The 15,377-nt window shown below is 37.2% G+C and overlaps 1 protein-coding gene across 2 annotated transcripts in view; it reads left to right on the forward strand.

Annotated features, from left to right (window-relative positions):
- Positions 1 to 13,951, forward strand: part of LOC149423202 (uncharacterized) — a 306,624-nt gene extending 292,673 nt beyond the window's left edge. The window contains exon 3 of one of the 2 annotated variants that reach the window (XM_089632914.1): positions 11,876 to 13,951. In XM_089632914.1, the coding sequence (XP_089489040.1) occupies positions 11,887 to 13,317 (1,431 nt within the window). In that variant the 5' untranslated portion in view covers positions 11,876 to 11,886 and the 3' untranslated portion in view covers positions 13,318 to 13,951. The remainder of the gene's footprint in view (positions 1 to 11,875) is intronic. The other variant, XM_089632913.1, reaches the window with a different exon arrangement.
- Positions 13,952 to 15,377: the final 1,426 nt, after the last annotated feature.

Consider the following 15,377-nt stretch of genomic DNA (forward strand, 5'->3'; position numbering starts at 1 on the left):
AATCTCGACGAATTTAATGTTTCAAAGACCCAATCCTGTCTGATTACGTCTAAAAGGGATCTAAATGATAACCTAGTCTCCTTCAACGGAAGCAATCTTCCCAACAGGCCTTCCATTGATATGCTTGGTGTAACTATAAGTGACCAGCTCAGGTATGGGGGCTCCATCGAAGCCAGAGTAAAGCTGACCTCTCAGAAGCTGGGCGTACTGTACAGGGCCCGCAGATACTTTAATAGTACACAACTGCTGACCCTGTACAAATCGCAAGTGCGCCCTACTGTCGAATTTGGCAGCCATCTCTGGTCCGGAGCCCCTAAATACCTGAAAAAAACCCTTGACTCTGTGCAAAAACGAGCGGTCCGTTTGATAGATTCCCCAATCTTAACAAACGGACTGCAATCTTTAGAGCACAGGCGTCAGGTAGGTATGCTGTCCTTGTTCTATCGGTATTACAATGGAAGATGCTCTGAGGAACTAGCGTCATTGATCCCTTCGGCACCGGTGCGTAGTCGGGATACACGCCAAACGCGCGCCCAACATTTGTACACGGTTGACATTTGTCACATGAGAACGGGTCGCTTCTACGATTCGTTCTTAAGTTCAACAGCTCGGCTGTGGAACGAACTGCCGGCCTCTGTGTTTCCTCCCTCCTACAACATGGGACTCTTCAAGACCCATGTTCACTCCTTCCTCTCCACAAAAAGACCCTCCATACAGCATCCCCAAAGATGACATAGGCCCTGAGGGAAATTAATTTCTTCAAGGCCTCCTGTGTGGAGTTAATATAAAAAATAAAAAAAATATATATGAACGTTACTGTGACTTAAAACTGGTGACGTACATCTAACATACCTTTTTATTTACATGCTTTCAAATATTTTTGCAAAGTGATGTCGGTGGTAAAGTGTCAAAAAGTTGAAGTGGTAGTCATTATTAGAGAATTAGCAAACAAACGTGGTGTGTTATGATGCTGAACGAAGTGGTCGGGGAAGGAGATGGGAATGAGGAAGGTTTGGAATTAATTGGCTGTTCAGATTTGTTCTCCAATTACAGTTTCAAAGCTATTTCGGGCAACGTTTTGATACTGAATCATGAAATAATCTATTCCCATTTTCCTTCATTTTTATATGTAGCCGCACGACAGTTCCGTCTACCTGGAGGAAATCTGGGACTATGACATTCCCAATCACGGGAAATATGCGATTAAGAAAGAACGAAGTGTATAAATATGCTGTAAATCACCTGGCAGATCTGGTCTTCAAACACGGCTAAATCTTAAGTCGGCTTTTATGTGGTTCGAGCTACCAGCATCTGTTTTTCCTCCTTCATATAATCCGGGCTTTTTCAAAAATCACATTAATAAATCCCTTTATACATCAACTACCTTAGCCCCTACCTCAGTGGCGATATAGTTCCCCTGTTCACATAAAAATAAATTAAAAATCCATAGCAAGCAACGTCTCGATTATGAATGTTAATCTTTCAAATTAACGATACTGAGAGAATCTACCTTACTGGGATTAACAGAAAATCATTTCTGTTTCCCCTGCCTTATACCTAGAAATCTTCTTTTTTTAAATCGGTACTGATTACACTTCTAGCAATTTCCTGTTCGGTGAGACTAATAATAACCATTATATCGGGAACGTCACGTAAAATCGTTCCTTCCACTCCCGTTCCTCTCATTCCGTTCTTTCCCTCGTTCAGTTCAGTACATCAGTTCTTTAAAATTGTGCTTTTTATTTGTTTTCAATTGGAACTTCAAACAAGGATGATGACACAACAATCAGATGACACCATTTCTGTTTTGATATTTTCATTGTTTACGTATTACCCATATGATAATAAAAAAGACTTCGTTGCATCCTACAATATTTTTTAAATTTTACATTAGTATTTTTAGTTTAATATTAAATCTCATTAGTCAATTATAATTCATAAAAAAGTTCGTTTCATAGAATTCGAACAATTCATCAAATTTCAACGTTCATTTGCGAGTTCTGTGAATGTCCTATTTAAGTTCTGTTATTATATTATTATATGCCAGTTACTTGACAGAACTGAAATAATAACAGAACTTGAAATTTTAAGAATTGTTCAAATTATCTGAAACAACCTGTCCTTAATAAATCAAAGTCAAAATTTTTGCTTAAATATCTACCTACTTAATTATGAAATATACGTTTTAATTTTTGTTTTAATTTCAAATAAGGGATTATACTATTGCCTACTTCAGGTAGTTAGGTAAGTACCGATGATTGATCAATTCAATCCATTGGAATATGGGAGAGGGGACTCGCCTGTTTTGCATTTCATCTGTCTGTAATTTTGTTTATACGTTCCGTTTCAGTTTCAAAATGGTGACTATTTTGATGGTTCAGTTAAGACGATTTTTTCAAGTGTGAAAATTTCGTGTTTATTTGGACTTTCTTATTCGCAATTTTTTTTCAAAATTATGGTACCTACCTGCCTGAAGAAAGTTTGAAATAGAATTGTCATTGAGATAGTGACGTTCCTTTGGATACATTGTATTTCATTTGAATTTTAAAAGGATTTTTTTACATAAAATATATAGTTCTTAATAAACTAAGTACATACTTACAGATCTTATGATTTTAAAGGAAAATATGGGTTTTGATTTTTTAAATACTCGCCGTCGTGTACCCGACGTTGCTAGGGGTTATCCTTAAGAGATAAAAATATACCAGTAAGGACTTTTCTATAAGCCTTTTTAAGATATATAATTTTACCATACATTATTTTGATGTGTGATTATCTCATAAAGTTTAGCCAGCGTTAACAATGTAGTACCCGAAAACATATTTTTACGACTTGATTATAAAACATTGACTTTTCTCTACTTTCTATTAATATAATATGCATGTATTTTATATGAAAACATTCCGGAAATTTTTTTCTAAATGATAGTTAAAATCTTTTGCGTAGTTTAGAAGAACTAAGCGAACAAACAAACAGACGCGGAGAGCGACTTTATTTTTTATTATTTAGAGAAAAGAAAATTCTCCCCCCCCCCCCTAATCCCCCTCCCCATTATGATCATCCGACCATCTGATCTGCCTATATTAAATGATTATAAAACTCGGAAATTATTATTTCGTAAACAGAGATCATGTTCCCTGATTCTAGTTTTAAAAATCACAACGTTCACTTGTTATGTTAACTCCTCCTACATTTCTCTCCCTCTTTCCTTTAATTACATTCGACGGGTACTATTATTAAATCGAGATGAACCTTCGGAATACTATTGATTCTGCATAAACACACACCTCCTCTCCCATCTGCGAACGTATAAAAATAAATTCTAATTCTGATCCATATCTGAAACAGGCAAAACGGTAAATAATACTACACCAGACGGGTTATCTTGAAGTAATAGTGAAAAACAATAGTACAGGGTTTTCCAATAAGAGGTGTTATTTTGATATTCAATCGTAAAAGATCAGTGGTTTCGTTGCTTGTGTGGCACGTAGCGCCATCTTGTTAAAATTAAACGTTATCCAGATCAATATCATCCAATTCTGTCCATAAAAAATAATTAATCATCTCTCGATAGCGCAATCCATTCACCGTAACTGTTACTCCAGCCTCATTTTCAAAAAAGTAAGGTCCAATGACTCCGCCGGACCATAAACCGCACCAAATAGTCACACGTTGAGGATAGAGAAGCTTTTCAACAATAATTTTTGGGTTTCCGAGCCAAGTTTCAGATGCAACAATTTTGCTTGTTGACGAAGCCACCGAGGTGGAAATGGGCCTCATCACTCAAGATGATTTGCGTTTGATTCACTCAAGTGAATTTTAATAATTTCAACGCATTGTTGAAGCGTGTATCGTTCCATTTTTATTAATGGCGTAGTTTCTACACTTGTCAAATGTCAAAAACTTCAAAATTATTATCTACTGAAATAGCGGACTATTCAAAATAACACCTCTTAATGGAAAACCCTGTATTATGTGTCAGATCTTCGACCTTTTACCGTAAAAATGTTGTAATTCTTTGCTCCTTGAACACGGAGAAAAATGATTATTGGTAATTTATTTAGAATCTATCAAAATTATTCGTAATCCGGTTAAAAACGGGATTGCAGGCCGTCAAAGGATGAATTAATAGGTTTCCTTTTAACGTTTTAGTAAAATACAAATTAACTACAGGCGTAACTACTATTTAATATCGATTGACCGATATAGATAATGCAAATCGACATACACGGATAACACTAGCGCATTTGTCTATAAATTGACATTCTTAAACGTCAGACTGATTGGTTTATTTATGGTCAGACGGCTACGCAAATGTTAAAATAAATAATAAATTGACAATATCGAATTGAAATAATAACTTTAATATACATTAGCATTCCCGCGTGTACTTTTTGACACTAAAAAGGGACTTGATTAGTTCATGAGGTCTTTAGTCATAACCAGAGATGTGCTTTATTTCAAATAAATCCATTTCAAATGGAAATGTAAAATGCAAAATGGGTATTTTCCATTTTGCATTTTAAATGCTTTTCTAAAAACCATTTTGCATTTTGCATTTTAAATGTTTTTCTCGATGCATTTTCCATTTTAAATGCTTTTTTGCAACATTCTTCCTACTATCTCCACTCATCTTTTTTTCATAAGCCCCAAATATCAGTCGGTCCTCAACCTCGCTATGAGAGATAATTTACATTTGTCAAGTTGCTCCCTGGTAGAAGCCCTGGCAATTGAGTGATACCATTACAAAAAAATACTGATTCAAATACTGAACATGGGGCAATGACGCTGTAATATTAAATGTTAGATTTATATGTTTTTACTTTGGCAACATTTGTCCCGCGCAATTTTTTTGTGGTTTCATAATCTGTAGTCGTAGTGTTTTTGGATTTACCATCATGTAATATGTTTGTTCTACATTGATTTCCATTATTAAATGACAAAATTGTTTAAAAATTCTATAATTATTTTAATTGTTTGACCTGAGAAACCATTTTGCATTTTCAATGCATTTTGAAAATAGCTATTTTGCATTTTGCATTTGAAATGCTTTTCTAAAAACCATTTTGCATTTTCAAATGGAAAATTTTTGACCCATTTCCATTTTGCATTTCAAATGGTTTTGGGTACCCATTTTGCACATCTCTGGTCATAACTAACGACATTTGTTTCTCGATGCTGGAACAGAATCATTTGATCGCGTCTTCGATGAATTCATAATTCATTATAAGGATGATCAATACGATTTATTTCTGTTCTAAGAGCTTAGTTAGTTCACCTCCACTTATTAATAAGCCAATTATTTTGAATAACGAACGATACTATCCAAAAAGTTGTGCATATTGACAGCTTATCAGATACCTTGGAAGCCGCGTTAAAAGCAGAGGATTATGTCTACCGACTGTCAGAATCATATTCTCACCGTGCTCGCAAATATCGCTATCTAACCATAGATGAATTGACATCGAGCTTTATCGACCTTTAAAAATGCTGTACTGTATACTGTATATTTTATATTGCATGCAGTAATATATTTTACTAGCTTTGATGTATTACATTTAAATAAGGCATGCCTAAAAATTGGTATTATTTTTTACCTCCAACTTACCTCTAACGTTCCCAAGGCTGTGACAAAAACTAACAAATCCGGTCTACGCGCATAGTGAATAATGTTTTAAGCGACATATTAGTACACAATAGCGCCTCTATTTGTATAGCTCCATGTTTGCCAGCAGAAAATTCCAAACTTTTAACAATTTTGTTCGTTAATATTTTTTTTAAATATTATTTAACTATGCTAATATTTTTTTAAAATTAATTCCACGCTGGAGGTCCTGAGGAATATAATTTCCATCAGGATGTTTGGGGATGCTGTGTGGAGAGTCTTTTTAAGGAAAGGAAGGAGATGAAGTTCATAGAAGGAAAAAGGTATGAGGGTTGGGTAGTGTACTGGACAACTACGCCAGTGACATTGACTGTAAATGCCGGTTTCCTCTGGGGGTACCTTGGGTAAGGATTTGAATAGAAACACAACTTGCGAAAGTCGTCGGACAACTGACTGGTTGGGCCAGTTGTTTGCGTATTTATTGGGTTCGAATTCAACAATTTCGACACGTGTTAATGTGTAGCAATTATTTTTAAATCTAAACATATACTAAGGTCCCACGGTTTGTCGTGCGAGTAATTCATCCTTGAACTGGCGATATGACACGTGTGCAGTGATTAAAAATCTTATCATCGTACGAGACAAGCCTCAAAGGAGTCGGCATCGTAAAATATGTGACATCAGACAAATATTCATTTTATTGATTATTTAATAATTATTAGGTACATCCATCTGCTGTCCGGTACAGGTAGGAAACATATAATATAATATATCAGGGTAACCGGGAGTGACGGACGTACGAGTATATATTTTTTGATTAAAATACCGCATAAGAATGTCAACTGCCCGGAGTCATTGGAACTATGACAGCCCCAATATTATGAGGCTTAATGGAGTGAGGATGGGATAGATGTGAAGACCTAATCAATAAACATGGCTAAATCTATTTCAATAATAGTTCTGATTCTGAATCATTGTCGTTCACTGGTGTGATGTACGTATATCATTGACGATCGTCCTCTTCCATCTCATACGACTGTAAGCAAACGAAAAAGACAGAAGATAGTAGAACGATGATGTCACGTACAACCTTCTCTCTGGGAGTACTATCTAGGATCTACCATTCTGGAAAAAAAAATGTGCGTCGGTTTCAAATACATTTAATCTGTGTCTCCTCCCTTTCTGGTTTAGGTGGTAATATAATTTTGCACAAAAATTTTATGATGATATTTTAAAATGTTTCTAAGCCTTCACCCGATATAATCAATGATTTAACTGGATTTAATGGAATTAATTTTAGTCCAGGAAGAGATTAACATATAGCCTCCGGAAGTGGCGAGGCTCCGCCGGGCATTTAATACGTTTATCTAGTCTAGGGGAACTCGTCCCAATACTCCGTTAATGTGCTCGTATTACTTGTGCACGTGCAAATAATTATTCCCCGGGTGTTTGCGCTCTCATGCATGTATTGCTCAGGAGCGGACTTGCAAGTAATAAATTAACTGCACACGTTCAATCAAGTTCGGGTTCGAATCTTCGCTTACTAGCAATAAGGTATGAGAGTCAAAAAAAACCATGAGTTCCCAAGCTGAACGGAACGATGCAACCACAAATGGCGCGATTCCTTCCCCGTAATTCGTTGCTCGCGCTTTTTTTCTCGTGTCGATATTTTTCATTTTTATATCATTTTTGGGCACTTTTTGGACACTGGAAGATACTCTCAGTATCGCCCTGTTTTAAAACCACCATCCAGAATGGAAACGGCTTGAAATGGCTTTAAATAGCAGTTGGGACTCTTGTGCTGCAGAATCGAAACATTGCTTGATATGATTTAGCCTATTTAGTTACAAGAACTGATTATCCAGGTTTTTTCCCATCCCATTATACCCTATCTCCTTCCCGTCTACCCTTCCAACTCCCTTTAGCTCAAAAAATACTCCAAACAAGGATATCATAGTTCCAATGGCTATGGGCAGACGGGACGGACTCTTGTGTAGGATTCACATGAAAAAACATTGATTAAAACCTTAGCCCTCACCGAGTTTCATCTTGAGTTCACCCCTGATGTCCATAAAAGCCCTCGTGACGCGCCAGGCTACCGGGAACTAATGACACGTTAAACGTATGTAAAGTGGGCCTTACGAACGGGAACTTTTAGCTAAATACACACTAGAATTTTATTAAACGACACCAATCTATTTTTTAAAACATAATCCATGGGCTACTAACATTTTGTGCCTAATGCGATGCCTTGTAACGTGTCCTTTTTAAAGCAGCGAAATATAGAAAATTTATTATTTTTAATCATATTTTCAAAAAATTTTATATAACAGTTTCAAAAAACTTTCAGAACGTACACCTTAGTTAAAGCATTGTTAGATTAAGTTAGGGAGATAAATCTTATTTTTATAGGCCATATAAAGACACGATTATCCAGAAACCAATTGATTTTTGTTTTGCGTTTTCTTTGCTACCGCTCTCGCGTTGTTAAAAAATGACAATTGATTGAATTGTTCGGGAAATTTTCGTTTTTTATATGATTTATTCAAATTACATAAACATATGGATCAGGACAGAACTGATAAATAATTATTAAAAACTAGCAGTTAAAAACCCCCTCTCCGGGTCCTGCAGATACAATTAACTAGATTTTTTTAAATAAACTCTCTTTTAAATATTTTCCCACTAAACTGGTCTTTTCCGTCTACGATATTGTAATTCCTAATTCTGATAAACTCCGCCCACTCTTACCCCTCCCCCCTACTTCCACTTCTTCTTTCCAATTGTAATCTATATTTAATTTTTTACTTTAATTTATAGTTACTCCTGATGAGGTGAACTTCGTTCATGTAACATGTTGAGGTTGTATGTAATTAAGTGATGTAAACAAAGTTATTTATGTTTTAATAAAATAAATAATGCCATCACAAAGTGATAGGCTTCCAGAAGAAATCTTCTTATTAAACGCTTGTTAATGGTCAAGTAATTTTGCATATTTAAATATTCGCGCCAGTCCTTTGGTTCGTTGTTATACCGCCAGAGGGGCAGAGTGGTCGGATTTAGCCTGCAGACCCCCTATTCGGGATTTACCCGAAACATACGATTTGAATTCGACCAATCAGATGGCCTAGATCGTCCAGACGCTATCGTAATAATACTATCAGATAAATAATTATTATAAATAATAATTATTAAAAATAAACTTCCCTTAGTTTAAAAAACTTTTATTGTTAAAAAAACAACATGTTTCGTAAGCAATCAATGCTCACTTCTTCAGGTTTATTTATAACTTTTACAGCCTCACTGTTAAACGGTATTTTTTTTACACGTTGTACAAAGACACTAATAGCTTAGATTTGAGTTGGTATGAACAAAAATATCTTTAACTTGACTCCGAAAGAACTGGCAACGTCACCTTTCAGCAGACCGACACATGAAATTCCCATCTTGAAAAAGTAAGGTAATAATTAACATATGAAGCCCTTTTTCGCAGTAACCCGAAAGAAAAAAAGAACGCTGAAAAAAAAATTTTAATCCCTGGAGCTATAATTAATTAATCCACATATATTGAAAGATGATCCTGTGCACTTCTTCGGCGAGCGGTCCGTCGTAATACATAGGTCGATTTTGTCCTAGCAGCCCTAGAAAATCGATATTTTCTTGTGTTTATTTGAATCATTTCTGATGAACGTATTTCTAAAATCTTATGTTTCTAGAGGGATCCCTCGGGAAGTTACTAATTCATCTTCTAGAAAAATAAAATCCGGTGCTTACCGCTAATTTTTTAGTTGAAAGGGGTTTTTTTAAATTTTCAAGCCGTTTTACACAAAATATTTTAATGGCAGAGTCCTGTTCTTATTAATCATAAATATAAATAACTTTCAGCAGAAGGGATCCCTATAGAAACATTTGAGAATTTAGTAATACGTTCATCAGAAATAATTAAAACTATTCTTACTATTTGTTATGTCTGCGTTACTATGCAGATTTCGGTGTTGGTAACTCTTTGTAAAAAGTAAAAGGTTCTTTATTACAATTGTGTTTATTTACGTGACAATTGATAGGACTGGATTTAGCCACACTGTTCATTACCCAAGGGTTGGTAATTCTCTAGTTCGAGAAGGTTATTCCCTGTCACTATAACCTCACAAGTATATGTTACACTCTAGCGACATCTGATGGACTCTGGCGTAAGCTTTATGATTATCGCCATCTATCACTTAAATACTCAACCTATTAACATACATCACACTATTTAACGTGTATTATAATTAACAACCGTTCACCATCCATAACTGGTTGTATTTCAGCTATGTTAAACTTAAAACACGTTTATTAGTAAGAGCGCACTTATTAAACTCATTCAACATTTCGTTTGCATCTATATAAACGAAAGTTTATTTTAAAATATTAAATCAGATTTTTTGTTAATTTATTATTTACCTTGGAGAAAAAGAAGAAATTTCTAAATTTATACAAGGTCTCGATTCCTGTCTTTCCCAGAGGGTAGAAAATATATCTGCGTTTCGTGTTTAAATATTTACCGCCGTTAACGCTCGCTTCTCTGGAGACAAATAAACGAAAATTATCGTATTTCGCATTCGATTTTGCCAAATTGGCTCATTGCTTATTGACCCGCGTCAATTTTGTACCCTGATCGAAATCAAGGAATAACATTGGTATATAAATTTACCCAGTTGTATGACACTCCCACAAGAATTCGTTTTTTCTATAATTTTCATAAAAAATTTAATATTTTCATCGCTTTGTTAATATTTTGCTATTTTTAATATTTTTACATAATTTTAATGTTTTTATTGCAAGATACCAAAAGTTTTTTTGATTTACAAAAACCTTCTAAACCATAGACATATGAATATTAGTAGACCTGCCCTAAGTGATTAAAAGCGTATTATCCCCACTCCCCATACCGGTTCCATTGGAGCCGGCTGTGCTCGCGTATGGCCTCAAGTGAAATTTGAAAACGTGACGTCATCATTCTTGTGCGAACTATGGTCGAGGCATCATCGGTTCATTTTACGAAATAACACGGCAAAATGTTGACTTGTACTATGAAAACTTGTAAAAATAGATGTGAAAAAGAGAATAAACCCAATTGTCGTATTACATTCCATATATAAGCATTATTTTACTTTATTTTAAGCATATTCACATCGTATAATATGAATCAGTTGTTACTATCACATCGAGAAACGTCTGGACGCGAAACACAAAGCTGGTTGGTTGCTGGGAAGTAAATTATGAACATTTATAAAAGTGTCTTAACTAAATACTTAAACGAAATATTAGACTCTGAAAATAGAACCGAATTTTTTTGCCGAATTTGGACTTCGCAAATTTGTTCATAACGTGGCGAGTAATTTGCGCTCCCATGTAAAAATGTCTATTCATTCAAAAGCAGATTTTACTTTTAAGGAGTAAATGGTGATATTATAATGCGAAATGCCTATTTACTGTCAGATTGATTTATTTACGAATCACAGCCAGCTTCACTCCCTTCGTTCTTCAACAGTTGATTTTACCCCTCGCTATTATCTTCTCGTCTATTAATTCCTATGTCTGTGTTCTAAACTTTAAATGTTTTATTTTTGTAATTTTTAAAGGATCACTTGTTGCCTTCCAAAATGTTCTCAAACACTTCGACATGCAAACTCTTTTGCATGTAGAAAAAAAGACCTTAAGGCGCAAACTCAATCTTTTGCAGCAATTGGAAAACATGAAAAGTCTATAACCCTCGCTTTGACTATATAAGTGATTTAAAAAAGTGTTTTTCACTCGCAGCTGTTAAAAATGTTAGCCCGCTGTCCCGCGAGCGAGAAAATTAAGTTCGCTATGGTAAGGTGTACGCAGCAATGTTCAATGTGAAACTCTTCTTCGCAGGGCCTAACATCATTTGGTTCATGGCGATTGCTTACCGACCCGTGGGACGACGGGTTTACATAGAGAAAATGGCGTGGTAAATTTCTGCGTAAACTCAAACGTCAAAAATGTTCTGCGATAACGGAAATATTTGTAGACATATTAATAATATACTGTGGATACAAATTGACCATTTAAGAACCTTCAGACATCTAATTTCTATGTTTGTGTATGCAAAAGGTTTTAATATTTCCACGGATATTATGATTTGGTTATAATATTATGAAAGAAGGGGCATTTCTTTGCATAAATAAGCATTAAATATTGTAAAACTGTAATATCATCTTATCACCTTATCTTCGTTTCAGTAAAGTTTTGTTTTCTTTCTAGTTTCAGCCACAATGAGGCGAGCTTCTCTGACACCGATGTCCAGCATCGGACAGGAGCCGCTGATAGTTGTAGAAGAGTCCGGCTGCCAGGAGGAGGATGAGCCTCGCTCTGACAACTCCTCGCCTCGCCGCAGTCTTGACATCGACTCTCCGCAGAACCCCTATCTGCTCAGCCCGTGGCGGGACCCACGCGAGACCCGCAAGCACTCGCTGCCCACCCCCGCCTGTACCTCGGGCATCACGGCCTCGCAGGTGCGGCGCCTGTCAGAGCGCGGCGGAGAGGGCAGCGGACCCTCGCCGAGGGAAGCCGCCTTCCTCGCTACCCTCAGCACCGCGCCCGCTCCTCAGCCCGGAGGACGCCGCCACTCGGTGGTCACCATCTCCCGCGTGCCGCCCGCCCTCTTCGGCCGGGGACGTCGCGAGTCCGTGGCCGCGGTCCCATGCCGCGGGGGGCGCGCTGGACCACCGGCCACTGACCGCAGAGGAAGCTCGCACAACCTCGCACTGGACATCATGGACGATATCGTAACAGCCCGCAAGGTTCGCATGAAGCTCTGGAACACATCCGACGAACGAGTTTGCGAAGTGCAGCCTCTCGATGAAACAGACTTGCGCGCTCCGCAGCGTTACACTCATGGTAGGCGCTACTCCGACTTCGTGGGGTGTGTGCCCCCCATTCTACCCACAATCCCGAGCCGCCGCCGAGCCTCCGAGCAGCCCCCCGGGCCGCCGCCCATCCCGCCCCGTGCTCACGAGCTGGTAGGGGGGATCGTGTGCTCCAACACAGACCTCATATCCATCCTCACATCGCTGACCTCTTCGGCCACGGAGATTAACCGCTGCGAAGAGAAAGGGGTTGCGCCCATTAAGATAGAAATCTCCAAAAGGGCAACTCCACTCGAGAGTCGAAGGAGCAAGCTAATAAATAGTCGGTCCAACAGTTTCGACGCATCCGTGCTTGACGGGGTGAACAGATCCGCCAAGGGGGGTGCCGTCAGTCCCTCCAGCTGGTTCGTCAAGCGACACCAGACTTTAGCCAACAAGAAGTGCGACATGAACCAAGCGCAGATTATAAAGCCAATAATAACCTTCTCGAGGGACGGTGTTCCCCGCGCCAAGTCCCTTAGAAAGGTGGAGAAAGTGTCCCCGGGCATACCTAAGGTGGTGTGGGACAAGCCCAGCGGCTCCGTTGTAGACGCTCAGGTTCTCGGCAGCGCCATCGAGGTGTTCTTGCGACAGTCCGGGGGGCCCGAGGCGCCACCTACCACGGTGCAGCCACCTGCCCCCACGCCCTCGCCCTCGCAGGGCGCCATCCCCAAGGTGAAGATCGACCCCCGGCCCACGCAGAGCAACTGGTATTCCGGCAAGTCCGAAGAAGAAGACTCCACGGATGCGTGCGACACATCGCTCTGTTCTACGCTAAAGGATCTGTTCGTGAAATAAGTTTTCGCGTACAACATAATTAGTCGTCGATCGACTGTCTGTGTAAATAGTTTCCATGAAGTTCTATCCTGTTAGTTTCTATGTTAATGGTAGTATTCTGAGAGAAGGAAAATGATTATCTCTAACGGTTGGTTATTGTATATTACTATGTTGAGACTGGACTAGTGCTAATTGCTAAATACCCTACTGTTACTGAGTATACCTACTTGTTATTTTAAGTCTCTAAGGATCGTTAGCTCTGGGAAAAGCTTATTTTGGATGTTTGAGTGTTACCATTGTAATAAATAGTACGTACACCTGATAGGAAATGTTTGAATCATCCCCTAACTTATTCATTAATATCGATGTTTGTAGAGTTATATAGTTCTGGTTAACCCTTGTTCTATATTTGTAGATTCATTTTCTGTATATATTATATAAATACGTGTGTGTATAAAGCACGAAGGAAATAAATACTGGTAAATTATTATTTATCCGTTGTGTAAAGCGTTCCAATTTTTCTAAATTTCAATATTTTTCAGCAATGTGATTTTTTTTGTTTTCCCAAAATAACTTGTATTACCAAACTATATTTTCATAAACCGTCTGCACGCAGCAACTTGCATGCATAATCTGTTTGTGTGAAATTTTGCAAATTAACACGGTACATTGTGCTGCGTCCATACGGCATACTTGCATGCACAAACAGTTTGCGCAATCATTTGAAATGACATACCGTTTTGCCGTCTTAACGTATGTACCTCCATGCTTACTTGGGTGCAAATTAGATTTTGTACAAATAAGATTGGGCGTGTAGACGGATTTATCATAGAAAGCAAAAACTTTGTATTGTGACACTTAAATAAAATACGTTTACTTTGTTTTAACATCTCTATTTGTTAGTAATTTAGATGTTTGCCAAGTTTTATCTCAGCTACATATTATTCTAAAACTAGTCATCGCAGCGTCTTAAAACATAGTAAGTTACCTACTTACCTACATAGTTGTGTTAAAGCATAGTTAAGGTATTTCGTGTATTATTATCTACCAAAATATATTATTTTGGTTGTATTTTTTAAGTAAAAGATTTATTTTTCTGAATGTAAATACATACTTACAGGACGGGGAAATGTTTATGTATTCAAGTAATTTGTAACCATATTTTCTTATACTAGTATATTATATTACTGATTTCTGTTATTTATAATTCAATTCTTTTGAAGTCTATAATTGGAAAATCTAGCATTGATTTATTATATTCATGATTTTATTGTGTGTATCCATGAATGAGAAGCCTAATTCGTACATACATACAAAGAGATTCGATCTGCATGTTTTTATAATTATTACCTGATGGGAATATCTACACAGAAAATTGAAATGACTGTGTAATTGGATAATTGTAGGATTTCTAAAATTAAGGACGGGTTGTTTCACAAAATTTGAACATTTCATCAAATTTCTTTTCAAGTTCTGTAAAGGTTCTATCCAAGTTCTGTTACTATTTCAGTTTTGTAAAGCAACTGGTCAATAATGGTATAATAATAGAACATGAATAGAATCTTCGCAGAACTTGAAAATAAACTTTGAAATTTGATGAATTGTTCAAATTCTGTGAAACATCCCGTCCTAAATGTAAGCATGCTATTTAAATTTAAAAATTCATCTGAATGGCAACATAAACTTGTCTTTAAACTTGGTGCTCTGTAAAATTACTAATATTCTATCCGAGACTCGAATGGTGTATATCAGGGCCGGACAACTCGCGGCCCGCGGGTCGCATGCGGCATCGTTAAAGCTCCTGTAATTAGACAAACATATGCATAGATTCTGCTGGTTTATCTTACTCGCCCATAATAATGCCCGCCGAGAAGTTGTAGTCCGCTTGAAATGATTTCGTGATATACTACTAGAAGGTTATTCAAAATCTCTACAAGAGTCCGAAAATGAGTGTTGTAACTCATCGGGATTGATATGTAGATATCAACATGTGGAATAGTTTTTTTTCATTAAAACGTATTTTTGGGAATAAATTAACAAAATATATCTCTATTACCGTACAAATACAGTTCCGACTGTAA

Source organism: Hesperophylax consimilis, chromosome 6 (assembly GCF_061612785.1).
Source record: "Hesperophylax consimilis isolate HC1 chromosome 6, BYU_Hcon_1.0, whole genome shotgun sequence".
In the NCBI taxonomy this organism is placed as follows: Eukaryota; Metazoa; Arthropoda; class Insecta; order Trichoptera; family Limnephilidae; genus Hesperophylax; species Hesperophylax consimilis.